Source organism: Anarhichas minor, unplaced genomic scaffold (assembly GCF_050575085.1).
Source record: "Anarhichas minor isolate MPS153535 unplaced genomic scaffold, ASM5057508v1 ptg000073l, whole genome shotgun sequence".
NCBI classification, from domain to species: Eukaryota; Metazoa; Chordata; class Actinopteri; order Perciformes; family Anarhichadidae; genus Anarhichas; species Anarhichas minor.
This window is the reverse complement of record NW_027466519.1, coordinates 9,361,673-9,377,001: the sequence shown is the minus strand read 5'-3', so window position 1 is coordinate 9,377,001 and position 15,329 is coordinate 9,361,673. Positions and strand designations below refer to the sequence as shown.

The following is a 15,329-nucleotide window of genomic DNA, read 5'->3' as shown; positions in this document are numbered from 1 at the left end:
TTGAATTGGATATCTATTTTCAGCAATGTTTTTACAATTAATTTCAGCTTTCAGCATTCCAACGCATTTTCAGCAGGAAATGCATTTTCTAGTTATAACTAAAGCTTATGGTTTAAATACACTTATACTGCCATCTACTGGTAGAAATGGTAACACTTACTCTCCTTTACAGGCTGTGCTCTGCCATCACTCAAGGAACAGAATACGGTGGAAATTAAATATCAGTGCTAACAGCAAAAACTCTGTGAACACAAAAATGACTTTGATTAAACTATATTACGAACTGTATTGCATGAAACAATGCACCGATTAATCGAAAAGTTGATTATTGCTGTATACATGGATACATGAATATTAAATCGCATGTAGTCAAATACTGTTGCTAACATACTCCCATCGGCCCATATATATATATATTTTTTTTTTCTACCCTGGTATGTATGGAAGCCCATTCCCGTAGCAAAAAAAAAAAAGGTAACTAAAAAAATAAAAATGGGTTTCCATAGGGTATAGGTATGTGCTTGCATCATAGACAAACACTTTTCTTGCATATGCTCATTCTATTGCCTTGGCTTTTATTTTGACATTTTCTTATTTCGTACTACCTGTCTTGCTTTGCGTCTCTCTTCAAATGAAAAAACAAAAGAGGGATTTGCAAAAAACAAAATCGGCTCATTATTTGAGTTGGTTCTCTCGTATTTTGGTTTTTGGATTCAGACAACAAAAATGGAAAAACGGCTGTGCTTTTCCCTTTTTTCGTTTTTGGTTTAAAACGGAAAACGAAAAAAACGTGTTATTTCTTTATTTTCGTTTTTTCGATTAAATGGTAAAACAGACTATCAAAACTTACACGGTTCACTAAGCTTTATAGGTTCGTAATAGCGACTACCGCTGCTTCGTTTTATTCTGAAGGGTCGGACCGGATGTACTTTTGTTGTTGGCGGCGGAACGGAGGAAAAGGGGCAGAACACGCGGAACCTCTCACGTCCCATTAATCTGACAAGGATGCTTGACGTTTGAGAGCACTGCTGGAGCACTTCACTAATCACGGTACAGTAATGTTATCTGCTTTTATTAGTTTTATGACGAAGTTGGACATGAAGCTGGCTACAGTTGTGTTATCCTGATGTGTCTCTCAGCCCTCCTGCTAAGTGTAATTTAAAGCTAGCTAACGTTAAGTTAGTGCTGTGTTTCGGTTACGTTACCGGTGAAATGACACACAAGGCATTTGTGGAAAGGTTTCTTTAAAGCTAACTTAGCAAACGTTCCACCACAACAATGATTGTGCTAGTCGCTCGTGTAAGTGTCGTTGTCTAGCGACTTGAAATCACTCCGACTTGCCAGTTTATTGTCTAGTTTATTATAGTTTGTCCCTAGTGTCACATGTAGCGCAGACATTCAGTCAAACTAAACTTTACTGTGATGTTTTACTGTCTAGTCTCAAGTCTACAGCTTTAACCAACGTTACTATAAACATCCAGTGAAAAAGCGCCATAATACTGTTAAACATGTGGCCTACCATTATTTTACACTTTAACTATCACTTCTCTTCCTCCCTCTGCCCTCTGACCCCTTCAGTCTGAGCCAGCTCCTCCTGCATAGCTGATATTCCTCCCAGTCTGGTAAGAATGACACAATGCACACATAATGGATTGTATATTAAGCAGAAATGTAGGGTTAGTAGTTAGCCTGTCAGGATAACTACTTTTGTTTGATGATATATTGTCCCAGAAATAATTGCAATAAACAATATTATTGACATTTTAAGATAATTTTATGCCACTGATACAATGATAATATAATAGTGCAAGTACACCCTTTCAAAGAGCAATGAAGTTATAATTGTGAGAATACTCAGACATTGGAAATGGATTGTGAAACAAAATCCTAATAACTATGGTCTCTTAGGCTCTGTCAATAACAATTGCACTTAAATAACTATTAAACATGTGACAGAGGTACAGAGAGTCATTCATTCCTTGAAGGTAGAGCTTGGGTGTTTTGAAGTGGGGTTCTTCTCCATAGTCTGTGTATTACCAATGTACTGCTGTGGACAGCAGCAAAGCCTACTTTTGACACTTAAAAAATAAATTGAAGTGCTGTATTTAGAATGTTTTTCTGACATGGAACTGAACTGAAAGTGGAACTAGTCTATACATTTTTAAATGAAGCCTGGTGGCTTTGAAGAGATCACAGATATGTTTCACTTTCAGTTCAGTTCTCCATCAGAAAGGGCTGACTGATGGTAAGTTAAGGCGGTGAAATATTCTAAATCTAGTGCACACATTAAGTGATATTGATTTTTTAGGTGTCTAAAATGTGTTTTGCTGCTTCCCCGTCCTCAACAGTTTAGTGCTCTGCTCCTGTACCGGTGGTCCTGTCTGTTTCAACATCTACTGTAGCTAATAGATTGACTATGGAGAGGTTCTTCATACAGCCCCACTTCAAAACACCCAAACCTTTAACAGGCAATATACGAGAGACAGCGAGATCCTCCTTGTGGCACTGGCACCTCAGTGGCTAGTCTGTGGCAAGCGTCAGTCAGGTGTCACAACAGCTGCAAGCGAGCGGCACTCGTTCGGCACCCGTCAATAAGCTGCCGAGCTGAGCGGGCGGAGCCACGTTTCCTGAGAACACCCATTGTTGTTACGATTGGATTTTCTGCACACACAAAAATTACTTTGATTAAACTATATTACGAACTGTATTGCATCAAACCATCCACAGATTAATCGAAAAGTTGATTCTTGCTGTGTACATGGATAAATTAATATTAAATCGCATGTAGTCAACTATTGTTGCTAACATACTCTCATCGGCCCACGTTTATTTATTTATATTTATTTATCTTCTAATGTTACCCTGGTATGTGCTTGCATCATAGACTATTGCCTTGACTTTTATTTTGACATTTTCTTACTTCCGGACTACCTGTCTTGCTTTCTTCAAAAGAAAAAACAAATTAAAGCTGCGAGCAGCGATGAACGGGCCCTCGCATCCTCCAGCGCGTCGGGGGTGCCGGCGGGACTCTGGTCTGCGCGTCCGAGAACGTCCGCGACCGTTGGACAGCGCGTCCGCGAGTGAGATGTTTTTAATCCCGCGTGGACCGCCTGATGCTGGAAATGATGCTTTGCAAATAGTCCAATGCTTCCTGTATCCGCTGCCTGGCGCTACAGAACATGTGCATTATGTAGCTCTATATCAAGTGTAAACCACATTGTGTAAAAGTCATGTAAATCGGATGGTGTTTGTCAAAAAACGCAGATTTCCTTTCGCCAGCAGGTGGCGCTGTGAATATTAGGGAAAATTAGCTTGTAGACATCCTCAGGCCATGAGTGTTATCAAGCATGTGAAGTTTGGGACCGTTTGGAACAAGTCCAGCTGAGTTACATCAGACATTTCCTTTAGCCAGTAGGCTTCGCGGGTTTACTGTAGCGCCCCCTAGTGGTCGAATGCAAAACAATTCTCAGGGTATGTTACTGGATGCGATGTGCACATATGCTGAATATTTTGGGAATTTAGAACAAATGGTTGAGAAGTTATGTGTATTGATATTTTGCCACGCACCTAAGAAGTGTATTGGTCCATATCTTGTAAATGCAAAGAGATATCAAAAGATCCTGATAACTTTTGATGATCTAGATCCACTTATGATCCACAGCAAATTTCGTAGAAATCGGACTCAGCGTGTAGGAGTTCGCTAAAATGTGTGTTTTTTCACTAAATTCAAAATGGCTGACTTCCGGTTGGGTTTAGAGCTTAGAGCCCCAAGGACTTTTTTGTAAGTCTACATGTGATACATCTGTTTACCAAATGTTATACATCTAAATTTTATATATAGATAGTGAAACGTACTGCGAGGGCTGCATCGTCGAAATATTGTATAAATTCATACAAAATTGAAAATGGCCGACTTCCTGTAGGGTTTGGAGCATGGTCCCAAGAGACTTTTTTTTAAGTCTTCATAGGAGACATGTGCCTACCAAGTTTCATATATGTAGCCAAAACGTAGCGCTGGGGCTGCTCTTTTGAAATATTTAGGGGGCGCTATAGAGGCAATTTAAAACGGCCAATAAAGAAAATCATATAAACTATTTCTTCCAATGACCTGTGACACATGTACAAAGTTCCATGAGTTTTTGAGCATCCCAACCCACTAAACCATCAGCTTCCTTTTTCATGGCGAACGATGCGTCGCCACGGCAACAGCGTTCAACGAAAACTCACAAAATTCATGATGATGCATCATCAATGTCTTAAGGCTATCCTTACCAAATTTGAGACTCATCAAGTCACCTGGCTAGGAGGTATAAATATAAGTATAGAATATGACATTTCCTTTAGCCAGTAGGTGGCGCTATGAGTTATTGAATTGTTTTCAATTGAAGTATGTTTAGGCTTGAAGTAGCATCATGGATAAGAAGTTTTGTGCGGATTGGATAATGTACCTTGGAGTTATAACAACTTATAAGAACTTCTTTTTTCATAAACAATGAGGCAAAATGGCCACCACGCCACGTCAAGGTTCTTCAATGAAAACTCTCGATTTTGATAACTTTTAATCACAAAGGTCTTAAGAGCATCCTGACCAAAGTAGAAGTTGATCGCTTAAAATCTCTAGGAGGAGTTCGTTAAAGTGCGAAGACTGAAAAATGCAAAAAGTGACAAAAAAGCACAACTTCGCGGGCTTACTGTAGCGCCCCCTAGTTGTTGAATGCAAAACAATTCTCAGGGTATGTTACAGGATACGATGTGCACATATGCTGCAAGTTTTGTAATTTTAGGACAAACAGTTGAGAAGTTATGTGTATTGATATTAAGCCACGCCCCTAAGAAGTTTATTGGTCCATATCGTGTAAACGAAAAGAGTTATCAAAAAGGTTTTGATAACTTTTGATGACGCATATCCAGTAATGATCCACAGCCAATTTGTTAGTAATCGGACCCGGCATGTAGGAGGAGTTCGCAAAAATGTGTTTTACACTAAATTCAATATAGCAGAAAATCTAAGTAGGCGGAGCTTAGGGGTCTGATTGGCTTTTTTGTAGATCTAGCTCAAGTGAACATGTGTGTTGAATTTCAAGTAAATCGGACATACTGGCCGAGGGGCGTCGCCAGTCCGACTTGTAGGGGGCGCTAGAGAGCCATTTTTTTACACAGAAAGATGCATTCTTTTTCAGATGGCTACTTTTACCAGGCCTGACAAGTCCCCAAAATGTGGTGAGTCTTCATTCATGGCAAGTCCTCCAACCATGCGTACGTTTGCCTAAACGAGTACAATTTCAATAGGGCCTTCACTGGCCCGACGTTGTCGGTTGCTCGGGCCCTAATAAACCAGACTATCAAAACATACACGGACCAGGGGGGCACACTCCTCTGACTAGTGGTGGCAATCGTCTGCTCCCCTGACGCTTGGTGGCACTCCTCTGACGCCTGGTGGCACTCCTCTGACTACTGGTGGCACTCCTCTGACTACTGGTGGCACTCCTCTGACTAGTGGTGGCTCTCCTCTGACTAGTGGTGGCACTCTTCTGACTAGTGGTGGCACTCTTCTGACTAGTGGTGGCACTCTTCTGACTACTGGTGGCACTCTTCTGACTACTGGTGGCAGTCTTCTGACTACTGGTGGCACTCTTCTGACTACTGGTGGCACTCTTCTTGACTACTGGTGGCACTCTTTTTGACTACTGGTGGCACTCTTCTGACTACTGGTGACACTCCTCTGACTACTGGTGGCACTCTTCTGACTACTGGTGGCATTATTCTGACTACTGGTGGCATTCTTCTGACTACTGGTGGCACTCCCCTGACTAGTGGTGGCACTCCCCTGACTAGTGGTGGCACTCCTCTGACTAGTGGTGGCACTCCCCTGACTAGTGGTGGCACTCCTCTGACTACTGGTGGCACTCCTGTGACAACTATTGTCACTGGCAGATTGTGGCACCTACTGACAGCTACATACAGTGCCTTGCATAAGTATTCACCCCCTTGGATGTTTTCCCCTTTTGTTGCTTTTATACATGAAATCATGGTCAGTATAATTTGGCTTTTTTGTCAAGAATTTGCAAAAAAAAGCTTCTTTCATGTCAATGTGAAAACAGATTTTTACAAACTAATGTCAATTAATTAAAAATATATAGTGTAAAATAAGTGTTTGCATAAATATTCACCCCCTTTAAAGTGACTGACCTAATTCAACAGAAGTCCAGCTAGTTGATGCCAGCAGTGTCACAAGTAGTGAAATGGAGATCACCTGAGTGCAGTTGATGTGTGTCAAGTGATTGTAGTATAAACACACCTGTCTGGGAGGTCCAGTCTCTGGTTCATCAGTATTCCTGCTACAATTGCAACATGAAGACAAAATAACACTCCAAGCAACTCAGAGAAAAGATCATTGAGAAGTACAAGTCAGGAGATGGCTACAAACATATTTCCAACTCACTGGACATCCCACAGAGTTCAGTTCAGTCCATCATTAAGAAATGGAAGGAGTATGGTGCTTGTTTAAATCTCCTAGAGCTGGCCGTCCTCACAAATTGAGTGACCGGTGCAAGAAGAGGACTGATGAGGGAGGCCACCAAGACACCTAGGACCACTCTGAAGGAGTTCAAAGCTTCAGTGGCTCAGATGGGAGAGACTGTACATACAGCAACTGTTGCCCGGGTTCTTCACCAGTCGAAGCTGTATGGGAGAGTGGCAAAGAGAAAGACACTGTCGAAAAAATTCGCCCAAAGGCATGTGGGAGACTCCAATGTCAAATGGAAGAAGGTTCTTTGGTCTGATGAGACAAAAATTTAGCTTTTTGGCCATCTGACTAGACGCTATGTTTGGTGAACACCAAACACTGCACATCACCACAAACGCACCATGTCCACCGTAAAGCATGGTGGTGGCAGCATCATGCTCTGGGGATGCTTCTCAGCAGCAGACCCTGGGAGGCTTGTAAAGGTAGAGGGGAACATGAATGCAGAAAAATATCCACAAATCCTGGAGGATAATCTGACTCAGTCTGCAAGAGAACTACGACTTGGGAGAAGATTTATTCTCCAGCAAGACAACAACCCCAAGCATACAGCAAAAGCTACACAGAATGGTTCAAAGACCACAAGGTGAATGTTTTGGAGTGGCCAAGTCAAAGCCCAGACCTCAATCCAATCGCAAATTTGTGGCTGGACTTGAGAAGAGCTGTTCACGCCCGATCCCCAAGTAACCTGACAGAGCTTGAGCTGTTTTGAAGAAGAATAGAGAAAAATCTTAGTGTCCAGATGTGCCAGCCTGAGTGAGACAACACACTCAGTGCTGTGATTGCAGCCAAAGGTGCATTTACTAAATACTGACCTGAAGGGGGTGAATACTTATGCAATCTTTACTTTACCTTATATATTTTTAATTAATTGACATTATTTTGTAAAAATCTGTTTTCACTTTGATATTAAAGAGGTTTTTTTTGCAAATTCTTGTCAAAAAAGCCAAATGATATTGACCATGATTTCATGTATAAAAGCAACAAAAGGATGAAACATTCAAGGGGGGTGAATACTTATGCAAGGCACTGTATAAGCAGAGGAAGAGTGAAGATATTTTCAGTATGTATGTATTTTCTATTTTTGGATTGGACATCTTATGGGTTTTCATTTTAAAACGTTTTTATATACTTTTAAATGATAATAAAACGGATGATTTATTTTCATTATTTCAGCCGATTGTTGTAAATGACCTACAAAAGTAATAATTTGGAAAGAGTGTATTATGTTCCCTTTTTGTTTCAAAACTAGCAAAATCATACTTAAATAAAATGGAGAAACAAAAAAGTACAACGTGGTTACTCTAAGGATGTATACAGAGAACGGGTGGCTCAGGTGACTCAACTAAAATCCATACTATGATGATAAAACTGATTTATGGCAGCTGACCAATCGTAACAACAATGGGTGTTCTCAGGAAATGTGGCTCCGCCCGCTCAGCTCGGCAGCTTATTGACGGCTGCTGAACGAGTGCTGCTCGCTTGCCGCTGTTGTGACACCTGACTGACGCCTGACTGAAGCTTGCCACAGACTAGCCACTGCGGTGCCAGTGCCACAATGAGGATCTCGGCCTTGCTGCAATATACTGCCTGTATACTTGTCCTGCACTCCTATTACTATCTGGTCTCTCATCCTGGAATATCACAGAGTGCCATAGTTACAAGATTTATTCTTGAGATGCAGGTCTGTCACATACAGCTCTGTTGATACAGTATATTTTTGCATTATGCTCCAGAAGACACATAGTTCATAAGTTAAATTTTCCTTGGCTTACAATAGTCCTCAAACTTGCCCAGTACTGGGGGAAACTTATCTCTTTCGTCCGCCGAAAGAAGAACATGTTTACATCCAGTGCGGCATGGCCAGCCTCAGTTGGCAACAGAACCTATCTTCGACAATTGTCAACAACAACAAGAAGCAACAAATAAAAGTCAAAATTAGCTTGAAGGCTTTCCAGTTCTCGTGGACATTGCCTGTTCATTTTAACTCTAGATTTAATATTTATTGTTATATTTTCGGATTCACTCCTGGTACCATGTATTGACTGCACCATACACAGAACGCCATTCTTAAGAGTGTCTTAATTCCGTCACTTCAGCAGCTAAATGGCATGTAAACGGTCCCATCTGTATGTTGACTAATCAGTACACTGCCAATCCAGTTTATCAAGGTTAGGACCTTTGTTAAAGTGCAAAGTAACAACATTTTAGCTATAAGTCAACAACACACTTTCTGCTCTGAAAAATGCACTTAAGCGCTGCACCCAGGTCTTCAAATGTTAGTAGAAACCCTGCTGTTTATTCTGGCATCATGTTGATGGTAAATGGACTGTACTTGTATAGCGCTTTTCTTGTCTTTCCAACCACTCAAAGCGCTTTCACTCTACATGTCATCATTCACCATTCATACACTGATGACGGGGCTACCATGCCCACCATCAGGACTAACTAACATTCACACCGTAGGCACAGCTACGGGAGCAATTTTGGGGTTAAGAGTCTTGCCCAAGGACACATCAACCACAGGAGCCGGGGATCGAACCACCGATCCTCTGATTGAAGGACGACCCTGCTCTCCACTAATCGCCCTATTTATATGGCTAAATATTGCCCAAAGGTCAAGTTTCCCCAGTGTTATATTGTAGCCTTTTAGTCACAGACATTAGATACAGATTGGAAGGGAGCGCTGAAGAAAGCAGAATGCCTTCCAGTGGGAGCCGATAGGAGTCTTATCACATGAGCCACATCTTTGAGTTGAGACAGAGACAGTTTGTGGTGACAGAGAATGGAGTTTGTGGTGTATGGGGAGTTTAAGCTGATGGACAATTTTAACAGTTAGTGTTGAGCCCTGTTCTTTGAAAGTTTCTTTTCATTATTTTCTAGAAACTGTACTGTATAATATCACAATATAATAGTAGACACTGTGGATGGAGGATTTGATCCATTCTCCAACCTCTCAAATACAGAAGCTATAATTTTGTATTTTTAAACAAGTGGCCATACAGGAATATGTAATTAAATAGTATAAGATTTGGAAAAGTAATGACTTAAGTCAGGAAAAATTCAATGTTTGTCTTAAACACCCAAAATTTGTGGTGTAACGTATCACTGTTGATCCGTGATCCGTACAGATCCCCCTCACGGTTCAGCACACATGTGAACTGCCGATTAATTACACAGTTTAACGTTAACCATCACAGTGTGAAATAAAGTTTTACTGACCTCGTTATCCACCAATATTCAGTAAAATATGTGATCAGGACATCATTTATGCTTTTATAGTCTCTGATCTCTGATAATGTTACAATGTAAACAACTAATCCATGTTTTGACTGGAGGAGAGCTGGTAAAGTGGCTAATGGACAACGAACGAAGGTTCTGTTCAGTTACATTGTGATGCGTTCAGGCTCTGTTCGGTGAAAATGAGTATTGCGCAACGGTAAAATATAACGTTCACATGTAATCTCGTAAAATGTAATGTTATTGAGAAACTTGTGAGAAGCAGTTGTTTGAAGGAGATGTTTTCACATCAACATAAATAGATATTAGAGATGAACTATGAGCTGTTAACACTAGCTGTAAGCCAGGGGTGTCAAACTCAAATACACAGTGGGCCGAAATTAAAAAATTGCTACAAGTCAAGGGCCAGACGGGTTCAATGTTTATTGAAAACTTATTGAAAGAACCTTAGTGCACATATTGAACCTGGAACTAACGAGGCCTATAGAGTATTGCCTATAAAACATTAATTATGAAATAAATGAAATATAAATAATACATAAATAAATAAAAATAGAAGTAATAAAATCAGTTTCATTAATTGCTTATGGCTCTATCTGCAGTTTTTCCAGAGTAATTTCAAGTGAAAACATTTTCTACAGGCAAACAACAGCCAAAAATAATTTACTTCAAAGAAAAATCAAATGTCCTGTAGTAGCAAGAGAAAAAAAATGCAAAAATGAAACTGCATTAAAAACTGAAAATGCGTCAAAGCACCGTTTGCTGCTCTGTGATGCTCACTGGTCTGAGCCAGACACTTGGTGTCTCATCTTGGATACAAGTTCATCAATGTCTGGGGTCAGGCTCTGAGCTGAGGAAATCCTCAGGATTGAGTGAAGGTGCTCATCAGTAAGACGAGTCCTGTGTGAAGTTTTGTTTATCTTCATCAAAGAGAACAGTTGTTCACACAAGTATGTGCTGCCAAACATAGAGAGCGTTTGAGCAGCCTGGGAGCGCAGCTGGGGCATTGTGTCGGGGATGAAACGTGGAAACTCTGCAGCGCCCACAGACTCATATTTTGCCTTCAGTGTGTCATTAGATTGGAGCTCAATCAGCTCCATTTGGAGGTTTGATGGTGCGTTTTCCACGTCAGCTGCAAATGGATTACTGAGCAGTTCAAACCTGCTTTTTTGGGCTTCAAAATCGGCAAATCGCCGTGTGAAGTCAGCACCAAGTATGCCGAGTTTTTCAGCAAACTGTGTAGTTGGGAAGGCAGCGACCTGCTCTTTCATTGTTTGGCAGTGCGGAAAATGGCTCAAGTTTTCCTGCAGCATCTGCGTCTCCCACAGGCGCAGCTTGGTTTTAAAAGCCCTCACTGTAGCGTACATGTCAGTGATGACACGGCCCCGCCCCTGAAGCTGCAGGTTGAGCACATTCAGGTGGCTCGTGATGTCACACAGAAACGCCACTTCACACAGAAACATTTTATTTCGGAGCTCTGTTGTGCCTTTCCCTTTGCTTTCCATGAACTCACAGATCTCCTCACGCAACTGGAAAACAATGCCTCCCACCTGTCTTAAACTCCTGTTTTCAAATTCCACCTTTCGTTTAGCCATTTTTTGGGGCGAGGGATAGTTGAAAGTTGACACAAGTGGTATGTAATACAGACTGTGAGGCGCGCGTTCGCGGGCCCACGATTGACGTGCCGACACACGGGCAGTGCATTGTGGGATTTGTAGTATTATGGTGGTGCGTGCGATATACCGGCGGGCCAGCTCTAATAGTAAATAGATTTTATCATGCGGGCCAAAGATAATTCATTCACGGGCCGGATGTGGCCTTGAGTTTGACACATGTGCTCTAAGCAGATTATAATACATCATTAAAACTACTAATGACATGATTCATTTAATCAATGAAAATACAATCTTTTATTTCCTTATTTGAATTGTGTGCATTTATGGAAATACACTTTAAATGACTAACAGAGTAAAGGTATAACATTTAGAATTTTTGATGGTTTACAGATTTCGGAGTGGTTGAAATGATTTTTGTTACGGTGAAAAAATAGTCTGGATCCTTGTAGACCAGCTGCTATGATCAAACAACAAAGAGATCTGTATCTGACAATATGGATCATCAATGATCTGCAATTAGTATCAGAGGCAAAAGCAAACGTGATCAGGGATCAGTTATATTTGCTCCATTTCTTTCTTTTGTGCTGATCCGATTTCTTTCTTTTTATAAGATCCGTGACTCTGATATGATACGATCCGAACTGTGAGTTTTATGATCTGTTGCACCACAACCAAAAATCTTGCTGTTCCTATTGTTGTGTTGCAGTGCATCATGTCCAGTGCTGGTCCAGCATCACAGAAACCAGCCAAGCGCCAAAACACACGGCCCTATGGTTCTATCTCCAAAGGCCTCAAAGAAATTCACATCGATGAAGAAGTCAAGATATCGATGAACCTCTCTCTGGAGAGGTTTCACTACAGTGATCAAAAAGGTATCGACTGCTTTTATATCAGAAAATAAAAGCGGCGCACTTCTGTGTGGTCAACCTATGTAAACATTAATTATTGTGAAATCACATGACAGAGGTTCGCCACTGTCATGCTCACTACTCGTCCCAGTGTGAGCAGGAAGGTACGATGGTTGAGTCTTGTGAAGTGTATTAATATTTACCCTTTCCTTTCCTTGACTGGGCAGAGATGGAATTTCCCTCCTCCTTGTCCAGTACTGAGAGGGCTTTCATTCATCGAATGGCACAGTCCCTGGGTTACATTTCTAAGAGCAAAGGGTAAGTATCCGAGTACATGAGTCATTTACAAAGGTACATGCACTCTCATAAATGGCTAGAGCAGGGGTCACCAACCTTTTTGAAACGGAGAGCTACTTCAAGGGTACTGAGTAGTACGAAGGGCTACTTGTTTGATACAAACTTCCTGAATAACAAAGTTGCACAGATCACCTTTTAATAATAATAATATATGTGAAGAGACTGTCTGATCACATGTCAATGTTAATTATTCCTCACAATAACTATTAACAATATTTTGTTCAAAATCACACCTGTTATATTTTTGTACAACTTATCACTTCTAACATTTTTTTAGGAAATCATTAACTGTCATATCTTCAAATCATGTCTCGTTTGTACTAACCACTACCGTTGTAACATTTTTGAACAAATCATGAACTCTGTCCCATGTTTATACAAATTCAGTTATGTAAGATTGATATTCGCGTGATATCCGCCAATCCAAAGACGAGGATTGTAACCAGTTAAATGTAGTTATACAATGGTGACTGGGTCCGCCCACTTAGTGTCAAAAAGAAAATCTACTCGCAAGCGAGCAGGTGAAAGTTTTGCGAGCAGAAGAGCAGTGATCAAACACACACACACGGATGTTATTTGCGCTCTTGGATTTTGACAGTGATTTGCCTTCATACTAGTGCTATTTTTAGAACATGCCTTGCGGGCGACTCACGTGGTCCCTGGGGGCGACCAGTGTTGGCTACCTCTGGGCTAGACGTTCTTTTACAATAAAGCTGGATTTGTAGTTTTGTGTAGGGGGATAGTGTGTAGCTGTAGAGCCTAAGCACATAGCTGCTGTAGGCTACGCTGTAGCTGACGTGGACCTGCTCAAAAGTGGGACTGCAGTTGGGCTACGGTGGCTACAGAAGCCTCCGTTTTTTTTAACAGTTTAATCATCATAGTGTGTAATTAAGTTTTACTGCTGCTGTTCCTTTTCAAGTAACAAGTCCCTGAATATCAATGCAGAGTGTCAGTGAACAGATATAAAGCAGTGTGTTCACGTGAACGGAGCGTGTTAGAAGCATTTAACGGTGAAAGTCATGGCGAGCGGAGGAGCGTCAGAAGCTCCCAGCGTCATTTAAGTAGCAAGTTTGGGAGCATTTTGTCTTCCCTGTAACTTATAATGACGGATAAGGGTGGTGGACAAAACAGTTACGGTATGTAGGCGTTGTTTAAAGAGAAAGACACACGACAACGGCAATACAGTTTGAAGCGCTACCACCCCAGTCGGGTGGACCTCCAGGGTAACGGAGAGCTACGTGATTGTGACCGCTCACTTCATCACGGCGGAGTGGGAGATTCATAGTCCTGTAGACACGCCCCCTCTGTGAGAGTCACACAGACAGGTGTTGTAGACACGCCCCCATCTGGGAGAGTCACACAGACAGGTGCTGTAGACACGCCCCCTCTGGGAGAGTCACACAGACACACACCTGGTGCAGGTGCTGACAGAAGCAGCAGAGTGGAAGCTAGACAGGCCCAATAGTAATATCCCAGTCACCACAGAAAGATCTACCCTCTCCCCAGACAATGGAGATATTCTAAGTTGTAGAGCATTTCACAGTAATGGTAAACATTATTGCAGTGTATTTGAATGACATAACCTGACAGGAAGTAAACATAGACCCAAGTTGTTGCCGAGCAGTTCAGTTCAGTTGAAACAGTGTAAGCTAGCTCCGGTCTCCTCTGCTTTCTTTCTTTTTTGATGCTGTAGACCAGGGGTCACCAACCTTTTTTAAACTGAGAGCTACTTCAAGGGTACCGAGTAGTACGAAGGGCTACTTATTTGATACAAACTTCCTGAATAACAAAGTTGCACAGATCACCTTAATAATAATAATATATGTGAAGAGACTGTTTGATCACATGTCAGTTAATTATTCCTCACAATAATTATAAAGAATGATTTCCACAACAATGATGGTATAGCTACACATATATATTTAAACATGTAACTTTTATTTCTGTTAATCTGTTTCAACATTTGAAAGTCAGAGGTATCACATCTCTGATATTTTTGTATCATCACATGATTAAAGCCGGTTACTTTTGCACATAGCGCCTGCTGGTGAATGATCCAGTGGTAATGTAGAAATTTTGCGAAGTCTGGGTCACCTTTGCATTGCGCAATGAAGCCGCATGCCGGCCCGGCATCGCGGGAGCCCCGTCTGTTGTCACCGACACCAGCTTTTCCAACGGTACCTTTTTCTCAACGAAGAAACTAGTAACGAGTCTCGTCTATATCCGAGCGGGGGATCCAACCCTCCGAGGCGCGCGAGCTTCTTCGGGCGCCCGCGTTCAAACCTCTAGTCTGGGCCTTTTCGGTCGGATTGCGTTGCCTCGCCTCTACCCCCGCCACCCCTGAGTTGTTGCCCCGCGGCCTGTTCCGAGGATTTACAGACCTGACGACGGGGTGCGCTCGCGGCGCGCGTCTGGCGCCAACGGGAAGCGCCCGCCATTCGGAACCTGAAAACCTAGTGCGGTGCGGCGGCCTCGTCCTGGCTGTCCGCCGTGCGCCTCCGGGTACCCAACTCTCTTATGACAAGAAATATTGTCATTTTAAAATCTACACTAATGCAAGCGTTTTTGATTAAAAAAGAACAGCAACTACAATTTTAGACGGAGCTCCAATGGTGACTAGTGCTATTTTTAGAACATGTCTCGCGGGCGACTCACGTGGTCCCTGCGGGCGACAGGGTGCCCGCGGGCACCGTGTTGGCTACTTCTGCTGTAGACACTGGCTGTTTTTTCTTTCAATATTGATCA

General features: G+C 41.9%; 1 protein-coding gene across 3 annotated transcripts in view; it reads left to right on the top strand.

Moving 5' to 3' along the window:
- Positions 1-943: 943 nt before the first annotated feature.
- ythdc2 (YTH domain containing 2) overlaps positions 944-15,329 on the top strand; it is a 66,183-nt gene continuing 51,797 nt past the window's right edge. For all 3 annotated transcript variants that reach the window (XM_076079495.1, XM_076079494.1, XM_076079493.1), the window contains exons 1-4: positions 944-1,050; positions 1,579-1,622; positions 12,086-12,251; positions 12,455-12,545. In XM_076079495.1, coding sequence (XP_075935610.1) covers positions 12,092-12,251; positions 12,455-12,545 — 251 coding nt within the window. In that variant the 5' untranslated portion in view covers positions 944-1,050; positions 1,579-1,622; positions 12,086-12,091. The remainder of the gene's footprint in view (positions 1,051-1,578; positions 1,623-12,085; positions 12,252-12,454; positions 12,546-15,329) is intronic.